We start from the raw sequence: 23,249 nt of genomic DNA, 5'->3' as shown, positions 1-23,249 counted from the left end.
CGTGATCATGTAACTCTGGGCAATTCACTCCGAGCCTCACTTTTCTCATCTGTGAGAAATAATTGAATAATACATACTTCACAGAGATAAAATAAGAATTGAATAAACTGATACAAACTTTTGGTACAGTTCCTGGAACACAGCAACTATGAAATAAATGGAAGCCACTGTCTGTTATTATTATTGGCCTTTGAATGTGTGGTACTCAGCCCTGAATGGGGAACCTTCAGAGGGGAGTGTCCTTATCTGTAAAGTGGGATGGTCTCCTCCAGCTTAGACACCCCATGGCTCTATATGTACAGACCCTTTTTCATCCTGAGCAGTGACTGGCCCCCTCTTGGAACCTCACTGATTCCTAGGAAGGAGGGGCTCAGGGTGGGGAGAGAATGGAGAATGTAGTCAAGCTCTATGCAAATGGAGTCAGGCGTTTTCCTGCCACACTCTCCCACTGCCCTGTGTCCGTCATCCCCCCATCTCCCCCCACCCCGCCCTTCCCACCACCCCAACGCTGAGCCAGGCTCTTCTCCTCTGTCCTCAGGATGGCCTCACCTTCAGCCCTGGCTCAGAGCAACCACTTAGCTAGTGAGAGAAGACCCATTAAAGAAACAAATGGCTCTTTCCTTTGGCAGAGGGAGGATTAAGGTGATCAGAGGGCTCCCAGTAATGAAGACAAAGAAGATGAATTAGACTCTGAAGTGCTTACCGCCTCCTGAAACACTTAGGAGATTAAATGCCCCTGAGGCTTCCGGTAATGCATCTGCCAATGACGCCAGTGCTGTGCAGAGCCTCTGGGTCTTGGATCTATATTTGTCCGCCTCCCTTTGAACATCTCAGCGAGAACCCCTCTATCAACCCAGCAAACTGAGTCTACTTAATCTGTCCAACAAATTAAGCAGAGGGGCTCTTCCACGCCCCTCTGCTAATCTAGGGGAGCTGGATGTGGTCAGGCATCCAGAAGCACTTCCTGCCTAACAAGCCCTTTGTGGCCTGTGTTTTCATCCCCAGGAGGTATTTTCTAGGGGTCATGATGCCCAGGGCATCCAGCTACAGGCGTGATAATAGGGTGGGGGGAAAGGGCTGGCTCATCTCTGCCCTGTCTGTCGAGCTGTGACAACCTAGGGTGAAAGGGACGCGGTTATCCTGTCTAAGCCACAGCAGAGACTTTCACTGAACATGACTTTATGGCCTTTAGAAATTAATTGCTTTCACAGAGGTGAACGGTGCTGGTAAATTCACTTCCCATGAAGACACATGGTCTGCTTGGCATTTTAGAATGTCCAGATTTTGTAGCATTTCTGAGCCCTCGCTGTGAATACCATTATCAGGAGTCCATTTATCAGAAATGTCAGTTACCAGGGATTGCAATTTTGACTTACCTTGCAAAAGCCCTCTATAGTTTATACAGCCCTATCACATACATATATGACATGGTAGAAACAGTACAGGCTTTGGGTTCAGGCAGACCTAAGTTCAAATCCTGACTCCATTTCCTAGCTGTGTGACCTTAGACAAATTGCTTAACCTCTCTGAGCCACAATTCCCTCATCTGTGAAATAGGGATACTAATATTTTCTCCCTCCTTGTGTCATTATGATGATTAGATGGCATAATGCTCGTAAAGTAGTTAGAACCAAAGAGATACTCAGTAATGAACAGGCCAGGGGTCTCTGATAGAACCAGAGATTGGGATGGGTCCAGACAGAGACTGTCAGGAATCTGACTGGGACAGGAAGGTAGGGTCAGAAAATGTGGTTAATGCGGTGGTGAGTGTAATGTGGCATGAGTCAATGCATGGTGTGTGTTGTTTCAATCTGTGTGTCAGTTTCTGCAGGTTGTACTGTGTATGTGTGCATGCGTGTGTGTGTGCGTGTGTGTGAGAGAGAGAGAGAGAGAGAGAGAGAGACTATAAGCCACTTAAAGCAGTGGAGTTCGTTTGCATATGACTATATATGCATATCTACCGATCCAGAGAGGCTTGGAAGAACCCAGGATCACAACACCCAGTCCTGATTTGCCCCAGGAACCTCTCCCTATAAAGCCAAGGGAAAACTAAGCCCAGAGAACATGGTCTGGTGTTTACATGCTCTCTAATACTGTGAGACTGACACCTCAAACTCGATGCAATTCCCAGGGAGAGAGTTTTGGTTTAGTTTACCAACGACTTGGGACCTACATCTAAGGCATTTTTATGGCCTTTGTGGCTCGCTCTCCTAAACCCAGAGCTCAGCCCTCCAGTCTCACGTCTTTGGTAGTGAGGAGGGAAAGCCAGGCGTGTGAGAAGACCAGGGACCAGAGAGGGTGGGAGCAGTGTCTGTCTCGGGGCCTAGGCAGGTGCCCTCCTGGTTTCCACACTTGTCCAGCCCTCTCAGCTCCTGGGGCCCTGATCACACCTATCAGAGGGAGGGAGTGGGCTGGGCCTTCTCCCAGACCCCCTTGCCTCGCTGGCCTTGAGGGAGAAAGTGTGTTCAAGGAGACCACACCCTCCCTCTCTCTGAGCCCTTCATCCTTCAGACCACTGCTCTTGTCTTGATTCTTCCTGCTCTTTGATGGAGGAAGTGGTGTGGAGGAAAGAGGGCAAGACAGAGAAGCAGTGGGACTTCCTCTGCTGGCTGGTCTCAGAGCTGCAGTTGACATGGTTGCCAGAGCTTTAGAGAGTTAACACAGTGAGAGTAGAAATCTCAATATTCCATCAGTAGTTAAAGAGTAATTCTAATTTCAGTTCTATGAACTCTTGGCCTTTTTGTCCTAATTACTGCACAACATAAAAGCAATCGTAACTTTTCATTAAATATATGTCAGGTTTCCTGCATTATAAACTCTATCAGATCAGAGCACCTGTCTCTATTTGGGTATCCTGGGTATTCCTCACTTGCCTTTTAAGTGGTATGGTCCTCAGTATTAGTTTATGACAGAGCAAAGGAAAGGCACAGAGGTAGAGTCCAGGTGTGATCAGGGTTGACTGCTGAGCCATTGTTAAGGATGTGAGATGAGCCTGAGATTGGTATGTGGACAGGTGTTCCCGGAACAAGCACAGAGTAAACCTTTTCCTCCACATGTCTGCTACCGTCAAAGGCTTTGCCAGCCTCCCTCTTACCACATGGGGGCATTTCTTCTTGAATCAGTGACATGGGATTGCCCCTGTTACTCTGGTTCAATTTGCTATTTGCCTCAATGTTCCTAAGGTCTCTGGGAGGCCAGAGGAAAAACGATTTTAAAATGCCACAGAAAGTAATGAGCACGAAGTTTGTTGGGTTCTCTGCTGGGAAGGGCTTCTCCTGTTCTGGTACCTTGCCTCCCTTTGGGAGGGATCTCACATCAGCCTCACATCTTGGCAACGCTGGGTGTTGTACCGGATGGTACTTGATACAATCTTTCAAGGCCTGGGTCCTTTCAGACTCTGTTCCCCGGGGCCAAATAGTATTCATTTTATTTAACAAATGATCTTGCTGCTCGACAAAACATTGTCCCTTAATACTTATCACAGTCTTATTATTTTATTTTTATCTTTTGTAATAGGCCAAATAATGCCCCCTCCCCAAACCTGTGAGTAGGCTACCTTACATGGTGAAAGGGATATTTTCAGATATGATTAAGGGTCTTGGTATAGGAACATTATCCTGGATTATCCATGTGGGCCCAGTGTAGCCACTGGGATTCTTACAAGAGGAAGGCAGAAGGGTCAGAGTCAGAGAGAATAAGATGTGACTGAGGAAGCAGAGGTCAGAGCAACGGGGTGCTGGGAGCCAAGCAGTGTGAGTAGCTTCTAGAAACTGGGAAAGGTAAGGACATAGATTCTCCCCTAAACCCACCAGGAGGAATGCAGCTCCGTCAACACCTTGATTTTAGCTCCATAAGACCCAATTAGGACTTCTGACCCCCAGAATTGCAAGATAAAATTGTGTTGTTTTAAGCCACTAAGTTTGTGGTAATTTATTTTAGCAGCAATAGAAAACGAATATACCTCATTAACCAAGGCACAGAAAGGTTAAGTAACATGGTCAAGATCAGATGGAAAATAATGACAGAGCCAAGATTTGGAACAGGTTGGTCCATGCATGTAGCCACTATGCTATACTGCCTCTTACCTAGAACCTCTCTTGAGGCTGATACCCTCTGATTCCCCAAATAACTACAGAGGGATCAGCAGCCGCTCACTCAGGAGGAATAGGACTTAATTAAAAACCATCAGACAGGAATGACTTAGCCTGGGCCAGGGGAAAACTGTTTGTCTGGCTCCTGTACTCTCTCCACTGACAGCATTGCTATCTTGTCGCCAACAAGGTAAACCAGTTGTCCCTAAAATCTCATCCCTGGATTTGACTGTGAAGAGAAACATTGTTGATCTGCCTTCCTGTCTATACCAGGGCACATACAAGGGTGTTTCAAATGGGGGACTCAAAGCAGGGCATAATTGGCATTTATTCAAATTGTGCTTAATTGAATACTTCATCTGCACCTCAGAAAACCACATGGGGTACAGGTTCTGTAAAGAGGAAGTAATTTTCATTAACAGGATCTAAATTAGTCTGACACAAAGACCTACCTGTGCCTGTGACACAGCTAATAATTGCAGTGTAATGAACCTGATGCTGCAGACAAAGGTTTCCTTTTCCTTTTTTTTTTTTTGCGATACGCGGGCCACTCACTGTTGTTGCCTCTCCCGTTGCGGAGCACAGGCTCCGGACGCGCAGGCTCAGCGGCCATGGCTCACGGGCCTAGCCGCTCCGCGGCATGTGGGATCTTCCCGGACTGGGGCACGAACCTGTGTCCCCTGCATTGGCAGGTGGACTCTCAACCACTGCGCCACCAGGGAAGCCCTCCTTTTCCTTTTTTATGTTGCCTTTCTTTTCCTTCTTTCCTTCCTCCCTCCCTCCCTACCTTCCTTCTCTTTTGGTTCTGTATGTCAAGCAATCATCTTTATTCAGTGGCCAGGCTGATGATGGTTGGAGTGGAGCTGTCCCTTAGTGGTGAGAACAGAGCCTGTGCCCCCTGCTACTGCTCACAGCCCAGAGAAGGCCAAGTGAACCGCAGTTTGGTACAGGCTTGGCCTTGTGTCTCCTTCCTCATAAGACTGCACACTTTATGCCTCTTGGGAACCTTCTATTTTTTATTTTTTAAACAAAATGCTATTGAATATTTGATGCTTTTTCTTTTTTAAAATAAATTTATTTATTTATTTTTGGCTGCATTGGGTCTTTGCTGCTGTGTGCAGGCTTCCTCTAGTTGTGTCGAGCAGGGGCTACTCTTCGTTGCGGTGCTCAGGCTTCTCAATGCGGTAGCCTCTCGTTGCGGAGCACGGGCTCTGTAGGCATGCAGGCTTCAATAGCTGTGGCACACGGGCTCAGTAGTTGTGGCTTGCCGGCTCTAGAGCACAGGCTCAGTAGTTGTGGTGCACGGGCTTAGTTGCTCCGCGGCACGTAGGATCTTCCTGGACCAGGGCTCGAACCCGTGTCGCCTGCGTCACCTGCGTTGGCAGGTGGATTCTTAACCAGTGGGCCACCAGGGAAATCCCTTGGGAAGCTTCTATTTTTTGACTGCATCTTCTACCTGTATTTTTCTTCTAACTCCTTTCACTCAGCCCACAAACACTCACAATCCTGAAAGGGTAGGAAAAAAGAGCTTCCAAGGACTAACCCTCCTTCAGTGCTATTACCTTTCTAAAATGCAAATAGGAGTTTGTCACTCCCCTCATAAAATATCTGGTGGTGCAGAGTGGTCTTCAGGATGAAGCTTTTGGTGTAAGTCCTGTCCTTCCCCTGGCCACCCACCCCATCATACTTGCCTACCCAGGCCCCTTACCAGGTCCGAGCTGGAAGGGCTGACACATAAGGATGCCACAGCAGCCTAAGGAGGCGTATCCCTTTCTAGCACGTATTTAGTGGGGAACGGAGGAGATAGATATTCTATAAATGTGGCAAACTTTTCCCTTCCTATAGAGATTTGTTACATGCGTTTATTATCCAGAGTAATATGCCAATGTTGAACCCATTAAAATCTAGATAATACGTTTTGTTGGTCAACATCACATTACTACTCATTATTCAGTTTCAGAACTAAGCTGCCTGAACTGTGTCAGGAGACTGTTAACTGGCACAGCCTCCAGTTATACCATGTGACAGGCTTTGAAGAGATCTTTCAAGAGAGATAGGCCTGCACCAAGGAAAAATATTATTTTATTTTATTATTGATTTTAATTACCACTTGAGAGTGCTGTCCACTTCCATGGAAGTGGGTGGATTTTCATTTTGCTAAATTTAATGTCAGGAGCAGTGTCATGGGTGGCATCTGAGTTAACAGGTGCCACGTTTCCAACATATTCCAGTGGTGTTTGGCACCCTCTACAGTTTGGGGTCTGTAGGAGGTCCCTTGCTGACCCATCCTTAATCCAGTTTTGTGCTGTGAGTTCTCTGTGCAAACTTGACTGTGCCAGGGGGCGGGGTTGGGGTGGGCTGTTGGCTGCTCAGCCCACGAGGTTGTAACCAAGGGTCTGTGTTTACCTGGTGTCAGCATCCCTTTCCTACAGGCAGAGCCCTTCAGCCATGCCTGACAAGCAAGGCTTGCAGCCCACAGGCTTATAAAGTGTAGCTGAGCATGAACTCTCACCAGATTCCGTACAATACCTGAAGCTTACGGTGTAATGCTGCCTTCAGTTTCCCAGTCATGATCTCTGTCTTAACCTTAGTCTCCATTCATTTCGGGTTGAAAGTAGGTGGAGTTCCGTATCAGGGCAAGAAGCTGGGATTGGAGGGAACCCAATCCAGGGCAGGGGTTAGCCAAAAATCTGCCAGTTCTGTATGCATTTCAGGGCCTGGGGCCAAGGGACCCTGCAGAAAGATGATGAGACTCCATCTTCACTCAGGTGATCCTGTTCTCACCTGCAGTGTCCTGGGGCCCCTGGGGGCCACCCCAGAGTCACATGCTGAAGAATGGGCATCAGTCACTGGGGAAACACATCTGAGTGGCAGAAGCCCATGAGGATGGAAGAAAGTACCATGGAAGGATGGACCAGGTGGACCATAAGGAGTCACGGGCTAAGGGAAAGCTTTGTAGAGCTCCTGGCTCACCTGTCAGTACAGGTGTTCCCATTTTCTTAGCTTCTCAATCCTCTTTTCCAGATTGTGACCATCTTGGCAAACATGTCTGTCCTAGAGCAGTGTGCCTCTGACATCATTCAGGAGAACGGTATGTCTTTTCAGTGGTGTGCCTGCCGTACAGGTTATGTGGCTCTGTGGGACCCTGTGCCTTTGTGTTTGTGTGAAGGCCTATGTATTTGTGCATGTGGGTCTCCACACTTGCAGGAGCACATGAATGCGTGCTTATGTGGGCAAGTGGGCCAATATGTAAGTGTTTTCTTGCTTCCACGGGGCTTCAATCTAGTGGGAGGCAGACACGGAACAAAAGAAGAGAACATCAGATGCAGAAAGTAAAGCGGGGAAGAAGATAAGGTAAACCCAAGGTAGGAGGGTGGCAGTTGGCTATTTCAGTCAGGGTGGTGAAGGGAAGACAGATTTCACTATGATCCAGAAGTAAAAATCATTCCTACAAAGGATGCATTCCAACTTTAAATCATTCTCATCATATTGGGTTTGGCCACGGTGGAAAGCCGAAGGGTGGGGGATCAGGTCAGGGCAGCTGCATCCCTTGATGCTCACCTGAGAGCATCTTTTTCCTCTTGCTCCCCTCCTCCCACCTCATGCGGACAGTGTCACCAAGGTTCGGGCGAGGTGCCCCGAAGCTGATCTAAGAGGTCTCCGCTAGAGGGCAGGTCAGCTGGCTGCCTTGCAGCTGGGAACAAAGTGGTGAGGGCTTCCTGTGACTGAGAAATAGGAGAGCCATTAGCAACCAGTTGGAAACCAAGAGATGCTAACGAGGAGTGTGCTGGGAGCCTAGGCAGCTGCCTCTGCGCCTGTTAAGCCCCTTCTCCCTGGTTGCCCCGCTGTTTTAACACATGTACACATTCCTCATCCCCCATTGCTCTATTACTAATGGAAAGGCATCATTCTGTGTTAATTTTATGTGATTGGGCTAATAATGAGAAACTTTGTTGAGCTGGCTGAGGGTGAGAGGCTGAAGGGGTGTCTTTTATGGCCTGTTCCTTCAGCACCCAGAGCCTGTAGTTCAAGTGGTCAGTGGGAGTGGGTCTCCATAGGCCAATGGATTTGGGATTGGAGTATCTGGCATCTGTGGAGGATTTTATGGTTTACAAAGTGCTATTGACGGGCTCATTCAGTAAAATTATTGAGACCTACTAGGTTCTTGGCATTGTGCTGGACAGTGAGGACACAGAGGTAAGTTAAGTCCTTGCCTTTGTTCTAGAGTATCTCACACAGTCTAGAAGGAGACCCCACCTGGACAAAAGTGATAACATGACAAAAGCGTGACATCTGCAGTAAAGTAATGCAGCAGAGGAAGGAGGGCATGGTGGTTGAGACTGTGAAGACTGGAAACGATTGCCTGGGCTTGAATCCTGGCTCTGTTTATTTACTAGTTTTGTGACCTCCATTTTTCCATCTGCAAAATGGGAACAATAGTAATATCTACCTCACAGGGATGATGTGGGGATTAATATAAAGCATGTTAGAAGAGTGTCAGGCACAGAATGAGCTCTGTGCTATGTGTATCTGCTCTTTCAGGAAACAGTGGCCGTCTCATAGGGTTTAAATGAAGAGAGTTTGATAAAGAAACTATTTAGCAAAGTGGGTCAGGATTTGAGGGAACAGCAATGGAGGTGATTCAGCCAGGGATCACTGGAAGACAGTAGGACTCCTTGGTCTGGACAGGGCAAGCCCCATTATGCTTTGAAAGGAAGTCTTCCCACCAGGATGCTTGAGACTCTGACATGCTTTGTCCTGAAGCCTGGTGATTTTGTCTCTGTCCTGCCCTAAACTGTGTGTGAGTGTTGGTGGTGGGGAGCTGGATGAATGGGCCATACTGGAAGGTCAGAAACTCTGACCACTGGTCACCCTTACACTGGGAGGCAGGCCAGGGCAGTCCAAGCTCTTATTTGTCAATCCAGTGGCATCAGTATTGCCCTTTCAGCTAGTTTTGCTTCTCCCTCAGGGGCTGGGGCTGACCTGGAGAGAATGTTGAGGAGGGAACATGGCCTTGGGACCTGGTCTCTAAGCTGTAACTGCCCACAACTCTCAGGCAACTTTCGTGGCACGGAGCCTGACCAGAACTTAGGAAACACATTCTGGATTTTGTAGGCAGCCCCAATTTCATTGCATCTTATCTTTTTCTAGATAAGACTTATAAGGTATACATTTAAAGGAAACTTTGTTTTTTATACATTTGTAAGGCTTCTAACATGAATACATTCACAATCATTCATTTGATATTCATTCCCAAATATTTGAGCTAAGCACTATTCTGAATACTTTGGATATACCCATTCAGGAAGTGGACAAAAATCCTTGCCCCCATGGTGCTCACCTGGTCGTATATGAGAAAGTATTTTTTGTCAGACTCTAGGTATGAAGCTGGGATTTGGAAAATGGCTTCTTCATAGGAACCTTGACCTGGAGGAATTAGTAAAATTTCTTAATCTTGTGGCACTTCCTGAAGTTGTCATTTTGGTGCCCCCGTTTATGTCCCCATAGGCCATGCCATATATACTCAGGACATTAATAGCTATGACCTTGTCTTAGGGACATTGTGGGCATAAGAAGCCAGAAGACCGTGTTCCATTCAGTGGCCAGGGAAGGGGTTTGGAGAGAAGCCCCTTGCCCCAGGATCAGAGTTTGTGGTGGCAGAGCCAATAGGGGCTAAGAAAGGGAGGGCCTGCAGCATCCCCTGAGGCTGTAGGGGGGAGAAATGGGGCACTTACACAGCTCACCAGAGAGAGAAATGGCCCCTCCTCAGGACTGTATAACCTCAGGGTCCACAACTAAGTTACTCACTGCCCCCTGAACTGGGATCTAGGAGGCTTAGAAGTTGCATCTGGTTCAAGTAAGATTTGGAGAGGCACATGACTGAGGTACTGGCCTGGAAGTGACTCCTATGCGAACTTGAGAAGTCACTTCATCTCTCCACACCTCAGGTACTCGTCTGTGAAATGGGGGAGAGAGGCAGGGGCTGGGCTAGAAGAACTCTAAGGACCCTTCGGATTCTATGGTCTAAGTTACAGGTTGCAAACTTAGATGCCTGCAGGACCCACACAGGTGATATAAATGGATGACGTGGGCTCAACATGGACTGGATCAATCTCATTGCAAAGAGTAAGCTTATAATAAGCTTCAGCAAATTGTTGTTATGCAGAAATGTGGGTCCAGTGTTCTCAGATCAGGAAGTAATTTTTCAGATGCCAGAAATCTGGATTTTTATAGAAATCTCCCAATTTGCATATTAGCAAAAACTTCTTAAAAAATTAGACACTGTGTAAAGCAAGAAAAAAAGCAAAAATACACCTGTGGGCCATATTTGGTTGAATTTCTAAGCTGGCAAGTGCCACTCTGTGCAGGAAAGAAGGGTGTGAGCTGGGGCAGCTGAGGAATACCTCCCACAGAAGATGGACTTTTACTACAACCTGCAGGATGGGAATGATTTAAATGGAGAGTGAGAGGCAAAAGGACATCCCCTGCAGAAAGAATTAGATGGGCAAAGGCATGACGTGGGAGTGGATGTGGGTGTGGTTTTGTAGGCCAATCAGAGGATAGATCTGGCTTCAGGGAAGGGTGGAGAGGTTCTCAGCTGACCAAATTCAAGCCTAAATGTCTCGGTCCAACTACTCCACTCCCTTCCAGTACATGATACCCCTCTAAAACATTTGATCTAGTAATTATGCAGTCTAGGTTTGGGTCACCTCCCACCAGGGGGACCCATTACCTCTGGACCTGTCTCAGATGCAACCAGCATCAGAGGTGAAGAGATGATGGAGGGTAACCAGATTACCCTCTGGTGTCTGGGTTCTGACACCAGCTCTACAGCTACTTACTGTGTGACCCTGGGCAAGATACTTCACCTCTCTCTGTGCCTCAAAGTGAATTATTATATAGTGCTCAGTTTATGAGGCTATTGGGAGGTTTTAGGGTTCGTGCATTTACCGTGTATTTAGCACAGCATCAGGGATGTAGTAAAAGCTTAGTTATAGCATTTAAAGGAAATTAAAAGGATATCCTCCAGATGTCCCTTCCAGGGGTGTAGTGACTTGGTATGTGGAATCAGAGACTCCCCCAGGGCAGAAGGAGAAGAAGAGGAGGGCTTGTCCAAGTTCCTCCTGTGGTTGAGAGCCCCGAGTCATCCCAACAGCCTTTGCTTGAGCCTGCAGCTAGAGGAAGTCTCCCTGCTTGGGCAGCTACCAACTGTTCATCGCTTTCCACCCAGGGGTCCAGCTTATCATGGGCCTGCTGTCTGAGAAGCCAAGGTCTGGGACCCCCGCCGAGGTGGCAGCCTGCGAGCGAGTCCAGCAGAAGGCTGCAGTGACCCTGGCCCGTCTCAGCCGAGACCCAGATGTGGCACGGGAGGCCGTGCGGCTGAGTTGTAAGTGGTGCTGGCTGTGTCAGGGGCGGAGAGGGGCGCCGGGGCTGGGAACGGTCCTGATTTCATGGTGGCGGTGGTGACAGAGGACTCAGAGCAGGGCCGACTGTGCTGGGAGATGCTGGCATGGGGCCCCAGGGTGCAGCCCCAACTTAGCCTCCTTTCCCCTGGGGCTGAAGCAAGAGAGAGGAGGAGTCTAGAGAGGTTTAAGTTGGCCAGAAGAGTGACTCACTTGTAGGCTTCCTGTTAACAAGGACCCCATTCACTCATTCATTTTCTCATTCATTCATTTACTCAGTTATTTGCTTACTCATTTGTTTATTTATCCACACATTCATTCACTCATGAATTCATCCTTTTGTTCATTCATTCATTAACTCATTCGTTACTTCATTTATCCACCATTAACTTTCATTAAATCACACATTCATTCATTAACTCATTCATTACTTCATTTATCCACCATTAACTTTTTCATTAAATCACTCATTCGTTCATTCAGTCAGTCACTTATTTACCCAACAAATGTTTCCAGAGCACTCACTCTATGGTAGGCTCTGTTCTGAGTGCTGGGCATATAACACTGATTATAACCGCGTCCTAACCACAGCGGCCTATAGCCTAATGGAGGTGGTGGATATGGAAAGAAAAATTTACACTTGAGTATCACAGAGCGATGCTCAAAGGCTGTCAGTGACACAATTGGCACACAGAGGAAGTAGCCCACACTTATCCGGGTGGTTCAAATAATGTAACAAGGAGGTGACTCTTCAGCTGTGGCCCCGGGAGTTATTCGGCTGTGAGGGCTAGGAAAGGGCACCCAGGTAGAGGCAGGAGATGGCAGTGTTGCCGACCATCCAGGCACTTGGAGGACAGCAAGAGGTGGCCTTGGGGCAGCAGAGAGTTCTGGCTCCAAAATGACTTTATGGAGGATAAATACATACATACAGAATCTGTCTGCATACCTTTCATACCATCTTATAAGGAGTTATTTTTTTTCCATTGTTAGAGTTTGAAAAAGTCAATTTGCGTTGAAAAGCAAAGTCATTTATTTGACTTTCCTCTGTAAAGGCTTAGGAAATATTAGTGTACTCAAATGTAGTCTTCTATAATCTTAGCCACAATATATTTTCTGACTCAAATGGGCAGCTGGGGGTGGAGAGGTACTAGGAAGTTCCTCTGATAAAGATGTAAATGTTAACTATAGCTGGTAAAATCAGAAGAAGCTGCATGGGAAGTTCCTTCTCAGGAAGACCTGCAATATCTTCTGTGGCTCATTCCTCCACACTGTGGGTGAACTCCATCCTGGCCAGTGTTCTGGCGCTTCGGGGTTTGGTTTTGATGCTCCAGCTCATCCTGGCCCTGACCAGGGTCCATTTACACCTGAGGGAGCAGAAAGTCTTCCCTGCCGATTGGCAGCCGCCTCCCTCCACAGAACCCCGTGCAGAGGACTGTGTGTAAGAGATGGGAGCACCTCTGGGTCAGGCCTGGCCAGGCCCACCCCGACCTGGGTGTGAGGGTCTCCCCGTGTCTCACGCAGGTATGTCCCGCCTCATTGAACTCTGTCGCTCACCCTCCAAGAGGAACAGCAGTGACGCCGTGCTGGTGGCCTGCCTGGTGAGTTCCCAATCCTCCCCCAGCTTTCTTCCTGGGCTTTGGGGTTGCAGACCAGGGACCAGGGGAACAGGCTGTGCCATGACAGGCTTGGGTAAGCCAGACAACTTATTCTGGATTTCCATTTTTCTCTTTAAAAGAGTAATACTTGTTTCACTTAATTCATAAGATTGTGATGAAAATTATATGAGGTCATATACGTGAAAGGCAGAGGCCTGGGGAACCCCCATTACCACACATTTAGTACCTTTGAGGTCCTGGGGGATCTGACAGCAGGTCTAGACCAGAGGGGCCCAGCTGGCAGGATGCTGGGTGATGGTGGTGATGCTACGGTGCTTGCAGCATGTGGTAGCTAGGGTAAGATGTCTTCTGCCTGTTCCAAAGTGGACACTGTGAGAAAGCCTCCTTTCCTCCTCAGATAGAGCCGCTCTATTGGTTCTCTTCCAGCTTCGTAGCTCCCTCCTCCTTTGTGGAGTAGGACAGGACAGGACAGAGGATTATTCAGCCAGTCCCCAGGATCTTCACCCTTAACCAAGCTAGCACATCCTGGGAGGTCTCCACCCAACTTCTTGATACTTGGGTCCACCATGAAAGTACCAGCAGCACCAGATGGGGAACACCCAACCTGTCTCTATATCCTCCCTGCTGGGCTGTATTAAATCCTAGAGCAGAGCAGCTGGAAGCATCCAGGAGCAGGGAAGCCCACTGTAAAAGCCCTTTAACTTCCAGAAGGGGGTGCCAGATCTTTGATTTGTCCTCTTTGACTGTGCAGATCTTTGTGCAGAAGGGATGGATCTAGAGGTCTTTCAAGCTGTTTCACAATAAAGTCCCTTCTCACTCCGTCCTTTTTTTTTTTTTTTAACTGAGCTCATCCCATTTCTGGGAGCTCCTGACAGGCATTGTATGGTGGTAGGAGCAGCAGGCATTACAGTCAGACACACCGGTCTTGGTTTTACCATTAATGAGCCGTGTGACATTGGGTAGGTCACTAAGTGCTGTAAATTTTATTCAGTAAATATTTGCTAAGTGATTCTATGAGCCATGCACTCTTCTGGGCTTTGGGGATACAGATGTGGGGGAAAAAAGACAAAAATTTCAGCTCTGTTGGGCCTTTTATTCTGGTACATGCAGAACAACCTTCACCCTTTTTGTGCCTTGGGTGATCTGGGGAAGCTTATGGACTCCTTCTCAGTATTAGGTTTTAAATGTATATAGTAAAATATATAGAATTAAAAGGAACACCATCATATTAAAATAATTATTAGACTATCAAAGCAGGTGATATGTTTATATATATATATATATATATATATATATATATACTTTTAAATTAGCTCCTTAAATAAAAGCTAGCCTCAAGTCTTCACTAGCAATGAGCATAAATAATATTGAAGGTACCTCCAAAAATGTCATTTACTGAACCAAACTTGGGTCTGCTTGCCCATGCACAGTAAAGCCAATCGACTGACACCGGGTTGTGGTGAAGGAAAGTGCAGTGGGTACTGCAGGTTGCCAAGTGAGGAGTCCAGGTAGATAGGGCTTAAAAGGCCCAAACTCTCTGAAGGCTTTCAGGGAAAGTTTTTTTAAAAACAGGGTGAGGGAGGGGGCTTGTGTGGTGTGTGATCAGCTCATGGACATCCTTCTGATTGGTTGGTGATGAGGTAAATCAGGAGTCAGCATCATCAGCCTTCTGGTTCCAACAGGTCTGGGGTCTATGTGGGCAGCATACAGTTAACTTCTTCCACCTGGTGGAGGTTTCAGTCTCTGTAAAAGAGTTCAAAGGACATGGCTCAGAATTTTATCTATATCCCCTGAGGAGGAACTAAAGGTCCTCGACTTTGTTTAATGGCTAAACTCTTATTAGTTTGTCTTGCTTGACCGTTTTCCTTTCTTTCTGCATTTTCTCACTTCTCTGATTAAACGTACTCTTTGGAACTCAGGGAAGCCTAGGAGAGTAAAGTTTTTCTACAGACAAGAGACAGGTAGAGGATGTGGAGGGGGATGCTGTTCCAGGAAGGCCCCATAGGGTCCTGCTCAGTTACAAAAGTGTCTGTGATTTCTATTGGTGAACAAGTAACAGGCACCGCTGAGACATCTCGATCTGTTGCTACATTCACACACAGCTGAAGGAAAGGCTGTTTCAGTTAGAGGCCAGTGAATGTAAAGGTGTAATTTTTTTCATGCAAGTTCACAGGCCTTAATTTTGTCTGGTCTAGTGAGTAAATGGAGACAGTTAATACCTGGCAAACACGTAATCATTGGCCCCAACTACCTTATCTTCACAACTTAGGCAGCCAGCAACCACCTGACACTGAATAGGCCTGAGAAAATGTTGAGAAACTTTAAAGCTCCTTTCAGACACGTGGGCTTGCTACGATTCCTTTTCCATTTTTATCATTAGTTTGAAGGAGAGCACACAGAAGGGCTTGGCCTCTATTTTCAATCACTTGAAGGACTTTCTGGTGGTAAAGGGATTACATTTCTCCTTGTGGACAGGTTGTTGGATGCTGAATAGAGCCCCTTCCTTCTGAATCCATCCTTCATGTGGCTGCTGGCCTCATTGTCCTCATGACAGTTTACAATCATGACCTTTCCATGAGCACCCCTTCCCTGGTTCCCTGTTACCTATGGCCTACTGTCCACATACTTAGCCCTTCACAGCCTGGCTCTGACCCACCTGGGGTCTGAAGGCCATCCACTGCCTCCAGGCCCTGTCCAGCTCGGGTCAGAATGCCCTGAACCACCCTGATGCTGTGCTTTGGCCCTTGTCCCAAGCAGATGTCCTCTCTATAGCTCTGCCAGCACCGCCTTCAAGGCTCATATCAAAATCCTCCTCCTTGAGGCTTCCTGGGAGTTCTCTGCGGCTTGGACCTGCCTGCTCGTATTTTATTTTCCCCAGCAGGAAGCATGTTGTGTTATCCTGTGTTTTAGGTGTTATAAGGGGAGGCTCTTGGAATTCAAACACAGGCCTGCCTGATGCTGAATGTCTTGACTTTTTGCCCTGACCATCTTGTTTCCAGCCATGCTCTGTCCCCTTAGGGCTTGTGGCCCTAGTCATGCTACCTTGGCTCATGGGAGGGGATCTGTATTTCTCCCCCTCTACCCTGGAACCTTCTCATGGCTGGGTCCCTTTTCCAGCTCTTGTATCTCCATGGGACCTTGGGTTTGGTGACGGTTTCTTGCCTGGCTGAGGGACTGATGGACTTGTCTGATCAGCCCCCAGCCCCCAGTGTTGGTGGGTGTTCGTGATTTGTCTCCCAGAAGGGGCTCCATACTTGAGTGCAGCCCCCTGGCTGGTGAGATGGGGGCTGCTTGGAGCCTGGCCTGGAGGATGGAGTTGGAGGCTACCTCTCCTGCCCCTCCCCAAGCCTTCTTCCCAGTTTTAAAGACTCTATTCAGGTGAAGGGAGGACATTTCAATTATCATCTCCCACATCTGGAAAAGTGGCAGCATGGATTGTCTCTTGCAAACAGAATTGATTTTTCCTTAATGAAGCGGCTATCAGTGGGGTACGGGGCTTAATTCTTGCGTGTTTTCAGACTGTCTGGGAATGAGGTGCTGGGAAGGTTGTTAACCTTCTGAGGAAAGCGGAGGCCAAGTAAAAGGCTTCAGAAGGGTGAAGGACCCTTTGAGCTTCTGGATGCTGAGGTGGGGTGCTCTGAGACCATTTGGGCTCATGATGAACCCTGCACACTTTCTGAGGACCCTGGCGAGAGGAGGGTATCTATTTGCCTTCGTGGTTTTTGGGGTCTGTTTCTAGTTCTCTCTCTCTTGTGTTTTGCTTTTGCTTTTCTCTCTGTCTAGAGGTTGCCTCCTCCCTTAGGGATGTTTCTCGCTCCTTCTTTCCCCTCCCCCATTCTTTTTATCCCTTTAGTCCTCTCCCCCATCTCTACTACCTCTTCACCTCCTCCTATCTCTCTCCTATTATCCTCCCATCCCCAGGGTGTGCTCTCTTTTTCTCTGATACCATCTCTTTTTCTCTTGATCTCCCTGTTATGCTTGGTCTCTTCTCTTTCCCAAGTTCATCTCTCTCTCTCTCTCTTTTTTAAAAATTAATTAATTAATTAATTTTTGGCTGCGTTGGGTCTTTATTGCTGTGCATGGGCTTTCTCTAGTTGCAGCGAGCGGGGGCTACTCTTCGTTTTGGTGAATGGGCTTCTCAGTGCGGTGGCTTCTCTTGTTGCAGAGCATGGGCTCTAGGCACATGGGCTTCAATAGTTGTGGCTCACAGACTCAGCAGTTGTGGCTCGCGGGCTCTAGAGCGCAGGCTCAGTAGCTGTGACGCACGGGCTTAGTTGCTCCGTGGCATGTGGGATCTTCCCAGACCAGGGCTCGAACCCGTGTCCCCTGCATTGGCAGACAGATTCTTAACCACTGCACCACCAGGGAAGCCCTCTCTCTTTTAATAGTTCCTTCTTGTTCTGTTTTTCTGATACTGTCTCTTTTTTTCTGTCTATTATTTTCTTCTACATTTTCTCTTTTCATGGGTTTATTTTCTATCTATTTCTTTGCCTCTCTTTTTTTCTTCCCTCTCTTTTGCTTTATTTTTATGCTTGATGATGTAAAATACATCGATGGTTTTATATTCTCATATCTGTGGAAGATCCCTGGTTCCATTTTTACTGTAACAACTCAAAGGCAGTAAGGTTATTTCTCCCAGTTGGAGCCCAGAGGAATCAGAAAGTGCAATGGAGTTCAGCCATTTAGCCCTTGGGGAAATCATACCCCAGGAGAGGCAGGACACACTAGTTAGAGACAGTCGCCTGGAGTCTCCTTCCTGCCACCATCGTCTAAGACCCTGCTCATGTGAACAGGGATGCATATCTCTTCTCCTTGAACCAGCTTGGACATGGCAGTGTCTGTTAGTCCAACAGACAACTTAAGCCATCCTCTCTTTTCACCAACTTGGCGATTTCTCAGCAATAGATTACTTCTCATGTCTAGGTAATGAGCTATATGTTTGCCTTGTACTCATTATAACCTAGTGTCCTGGGCTTGCAGCATCCTGTCTCTGTGTGTGTAGGTATGAAGGCCCTGGAGTTAGGCTGCTGTGTGATCTTGGGAAGGCCACTTTTGCTCTCTGAGTCTGTCTCCTTATTTTTAAATTGGATATCATGATACTTACCTTGCTGTATCCTGTGGGGATTAAATGAGATACTATGTAGACACTCAGTAAGAGTGGGCATTCCTCCTTCTTTGCTTCTTCTGCCACTCAAGATAGTCCCCTCTCTCTTTGTTTCCCAAGGGAAGGGCATCCTTAAGCTCCCACCTTGTTCCTTGCTCTGTTCAGGCTTGAGAAAGATGGAAGGAATTAATATTCATTGGGCACTTAGTATGCATGGCCTCAGCTAACTGGCAAAGAGGTCTAGGTAGGTACACAGCTCACGTTTATAGTTTCAGGTTACTCTAGCAGTAGAACTCAACATTTTTTTGGGTTTTTTTTCAGCATACCTTTGTAGATACAGAGAAAAATAAAACAGTCTCTATCCTTAAGGAGCTTAGAGTCTGGTGTGTGAATAAACACCTAAAAAACAGTTGGGGAAGGGTTTCACATCATGGGAAAGATCTGAGCAAGGGCACATGGATGTAAAACAAGATGGCGTACTCAGGGAAGAGTGCAACACTCAGTGTATGGGGACCTGGGCAGTAGTTTCATTCTGCCTGCACTTCTCTTTCCTGTTCATCCCCATTTCGGTGGCAGAAATTCCATTTCCTTTAACTTTATGACCCTCCTTCTTCTCTCCCTCTCCCCTCCTTCCCATCCCAAAATGCTTTGCTCAGAACCTTGCTGAATTTATGGATAAATGAATAGCCCTTGCTGTTCTAAGGTTTCTATAAAGACCTGGAAGTGAGAATATAATTCCGCTGATGCCTCTGGTAGTTCTAGTCTCTAAGATAAATCTTCAACTTAAATATGTCACTAAATTGACCAAATCCTTAAAATGACAGATCTTCAAAACAATCAGTTTCCTAAGATGACTGAAAAACCAAGATGGCAAGACTAATTAAGATCATGAAAACTTTCAGATGACATCCGCTTTAGTGATCAAGGTACCATTGAAATCAGGTGACTATGTAATAAGGTTGCTGTGGTGACCAAGTGACAAAAAGGACCATATCACTAAGGTGTCAAGGTGATGATCAGCTCAAATTGGACTGGTAAATGAGCCACTTACTGAAATGCATCTCTCAGGGAAGTTGAAGGCGCAGTCTGATCTCTTCTGTTTTCTCCTCAGGCTGCTCTGCGTAGATTGGCCGGGGTCTGTCCTGAAGGCCTCCAGGACTCTGACTTCCAGCAGCTGGTCCAGCCCCGGCTTGTGGACTCTTTCTTACTCTGCAGCAACATGGAGGAGAGTTTTGTGTAGCAAGTATGGGAGACAAAAGGCATTCGGCCTCATTCTCAAGCCCCCTCTGAGTACATACCTGTTAACGCACCTGACCACACACCAGCCCCCTCACCTCCTTATTTATACTTAATTTATTTTTTATGTGAAATTAACAGAGGGCTAAACATTATAGCAACATCATCAGGCAGTTTGTGGTCCTTGGGAGTCTTTTTTGTTTTTATTTTTTGACTTCTGTGACTTTTCAGTTGCAGATGTTGAAATGCATAATGGCTAATATGACAGATTGTCATGGGTGATTTCACTTTCTTTTGCTTTCTCTACTTTCACTATATAACCTTGCTTCATTTTTTTTAAAACAAAATCTGGTAACAAGAGTATTTTAGCTGTCCAGCAGTTTTTCTTTTTTTTAAAGTTGGAATTGCTCTTTCTAAAATATTTTAAATGCATTTCATAGTTGGACAGAATATACTGGAAGTTCTAGTTTTATTCTTTAATAAATGAAATCACATGAAACGTGTCTTGAATTTTCTGATTAAATTATGTCTTAGGCTAACTTCTTGCTTCCCAAGTTTTCATGCCACAAAAACTTTCTCAACTATTAAAACTGCATAGAAAGTATATTGTTTTCATAGCTGCATAAATGGGTTAATTTCTGAGTGATTTAGTGAGAAATCAAAAGGTTTCCAAAGTCCCAGGAACTCAGTTTCCCTTAGCTTGCTCTTCTTTAACCTCATGGTAAACAGTATCATCAGATGAGGTTTTACTGAAAAATACCTCTTCAAAAGTATACTTGAAAGTAGTGGTGTGCTGGAGGTGGCTTATACCAGTTCACAAGGGACAGTTGTAAGGAATTCCTCCCAGCTCCACGTTCAGTAAGCTCATTTGGTACCTTGTAACTGGAAATACTGAGAGTATTTATACCACATAAATTGGAAGATGCTACAAATCAGAAGCTTTGTGTTGTTTTTTTTTTTCCACAGAGCTGGTTTACCAATATCGTTGTTTGAAAGTATCACAAAAATCTATGAATATGTCTGAAAGATTTATTACTATTGTGATATGATTTTATGCAATTCAAGAAAGTTTTGAAATCCATTACATAAAAGGTTAAAAGAATTACATGATCATAACAATATATGCAGAAAAAGCACTTGATAAAATACAATATCCTTTCATGATTTAAAAAAAAACTTTCAATAAACTAGGAATAAAGGGAAATTTCCTCAACTTGATCAAGATTATCTACAAAAAACCTACAGCTAACATCATCTATGAAGCTAAGAAACGCAAAGATTTCACAAAAGATCAGGTACAAGGCAAGGATATTGTCTCTCATCACTCCTTTTCAACATCATACTGGACATTCTAGCTAATGCAATAAGATAAGGAAAAATAACAAGTAGGTATGGTGATGGGTTAGCATACTTGAAAAACAGGATAACCACAAATCAAAAACATATAATAGACTCACAAGAAAACAAAAAGAAGAAAACACAAGCATAATACAAAAGAAAACCATCAACCACAAAAGAAAAACCAAAAAGAAAAAAAAAAGGAACAAAGAAGAAATACAAAATCAAGTCAACAGAGATCCTAAGTGATATAATAGAACAGTAAGACTTAACTGATATGTTCAGGACATAGTATCCAGAAAACCAGAATACACATTCCTTTCAAGTGCACATGGAACATGCTCTAGGACCACAAACTAGGGCACAGAACAGACCTCAACAAATTTAAGAGTATAGAAATTATTTCAAGCATCTTTTCTGACCACAAAGGCATGAACCTAGAAATCAACCACAGGAAAAGAAACAAGAAAAAAGGATTACATGGAGAATAAACCACATTCTACTAAAAAACCAATGGGTCAATGATGAAATCAAAGAGGAAATTTAAAAATACCTTGAGACAAATGACAATTAAAACACAACCATACAAAATCAATGGGATTCAGCAAAAGCAGCTCTTAAGGGGAGTTCATAGTGATACAGGCCTTCCTCAAAAATCAAGGAAAAATCTCAAACAACCTAGCCTACCACCTAAAAGAAGTATAAAAGAAGAACAAACAAAACTTAAAGTCAGCAGAAGGGAAGAAACAATAAAGATCAGAGATGAAATAAATAAAGATTAAAAATAGAAAAAAATCAATAAAACCAAGAGCTGGTTCTTTGAAAAGGCAAAGAAAATGGACAAACCTCTGGCCAGTCTCACTAAGAAGAAAAGAGAGAAAACCCAAATAAAATAAGAAATGAAAAAGGAGAAATACCAACTGTTACCACAGAGATACAAAAAAACCATAAGAGAATACTATGAACAATTATATGCCAACAAATTTGACAACCTAGAAGAAGTGGACATTCTAGAAGCATACAGTCCACTGAAATTGAATCAAGAAGAAATAGATAATTTAAACAGACCAATCAGTAGAAGTGAAATAGAAACTGTAATTAACAAAAAAAAAAATCCCTGCAAACAGGACCAGATGGTTTCACTGGGGAATTCTACCAGATATACAAAGAAGAACTTACACCAATCCTTCTCAGACTCTTTCAAAAGATTGAAGAGGAGGGAACACTACTAAAGACATTCTATGAAGCCATCACTCTGATACCAAAACCAGATAAAGACACTATCAAAAAAGAAAATTACAGGACAATATCTTTGATGAATATAGATGCAAAGTTTCTCAACAAACTATCAGCAAACTGAATCCAACAACACATAAAAAAAGATCATACACCATGATGAAGTTAGATTCATCCCAGGGTCACAAGAATGGTTGAACATATGCAAATCAATCAATGTGATACACCACATCAACAAAAGCAAAGACAAAAAACACGTGATTGGGCTTCCCTGGTGGTGCAGTGGTTGAGAATCTGCTTGCCAACGTATGGGACACAGGTTCGAGCCCTGGTCTGGGAAGATCCCACATGCCACGGAGCAACTAGGCCCGTGAGCCACAACTAATGAGCCTGTGCGTCTGGAGCCTGTGCTCTGCAACGAGAGGCTGCGACAGTGAGTGGCCTGCACACCGCGATGAAGAGTGGGCCCCGCTCTCCACAACTAGAGAAAGCCCTCGCACAGAAACAAAGACCCAACACAGCCAAAAATAAATAAATAAATTTATTTTAAAAAAACCATGATCATCTCAATAGCTGCAGAAGAAAGCATTTGATAAAATTCAACATCCTTTCATGATAAAAACTCTTACCAAAGTGGGTATAGAGGGAGCATATCTCAACATAATAAAGGCTATTTATGACAAACCTACAGTCAACATAACACTCAACAGTGAAAAGCTGAAAACCTTCCCAATAAAATCAGGAACAAGACAAGGATGCTCACTCTCACCACTTCTGTTTAACATAGTATTGGAAGTCCTAGTCACAGAATCAGACAAGAAAAAGGTATCTAAATTGGAAAGGAAGAGGTAAAATTGTCATTATATGCAGATGACATGATACTATATATAGCAAACCCTAAAGATGCCACATAAAACCTATTAGAATTGATAAATGAATTCAGCAAGGTAGCAGGACACAAGACTGACATACAGAAAATATTTGCATTTCTTTACACTAACAATAAAATATCAAAAAGGGAAAGTAAAAAACAATCCCTTTTAAAATCATATCAAAAAATAAAATAGGGCTTCCCTGGTGGCGCAGTGGTTGAGAGTCCGCCTGCCGATGCAGGGGACACGGGTTCATGCACCGGTCTGGGAAGATCCCACATGCTGCGAAGCGGCTGGGCCCATGAACCATGGCCACTGAGCCTGCGCGTCCAGAGCCTGTGCTCCGCAACGGG

General features: G+C 45.3%; 1 protein-coding gene across 2 annotated transcripts in view; it reads left to right on the top strand.

Annotated features, from left to right (window-relative positions):
- Nucleotides 1–20,302, top strand: part of INSC (INSC spindle orientation adaptor protein) — a 132,297-nt gene extending 111,995 nt beyond the window's left edge. For both annotated transcript variants that reach the window (XM_027115297.1, XM_027115296.1), the window contains 4 exons: nucleotides 7,116–7,182; nucleotides 11,323–11,478; nucleotides 13,016–13,092; nucleotides 19,326–20,302. In XM_027115297.1, coding sequence (XP_026971098.1) covers nucleotides 7,116–7,182; nucleotides 11,323–11,478; nucleotides 13,016–13,092; nucleotides 19,326–19,454 — 429 coding nt within the window. In that variant the 3' untranslated portion in view covers nucleotides 19,455–20,302. The remainder of the gene's footprint in view (nucleotides 1–7,115; nucleotides 7,183–11,322; nucleotides 11,479–13,015; nucleotides 13,093–19,325) is intronic.
- The last annotated feature ends 2,947 nt before the right edge of the window (nucleotides 20,303–23,249 follow it).

This window comes from Aethalodelphis obliquidens, unplaced genomic scaffold, assembly GCF_003676395.1.
Source record: "Aethalodelphis obliquidens isolate GAN/ISIS:26980383/991018 unplaced genomic scaffold, ASM367639v1 scaffold14, whole genome shotgun sequence".
Classification (NCBI taxonomy): domain Eukaryota; kingdom Metazoa; phylum Chordata; class Mammalia; order Artiodactyla; family Delphinidae; genus Aethalodelphis; species Aethalodelphis obliquidens.
The sequence above is the reverse complement of the archived record's forward strand: the minus strand, read 5'-3'. Positions and strand labels throughout refer to the sequence as shown.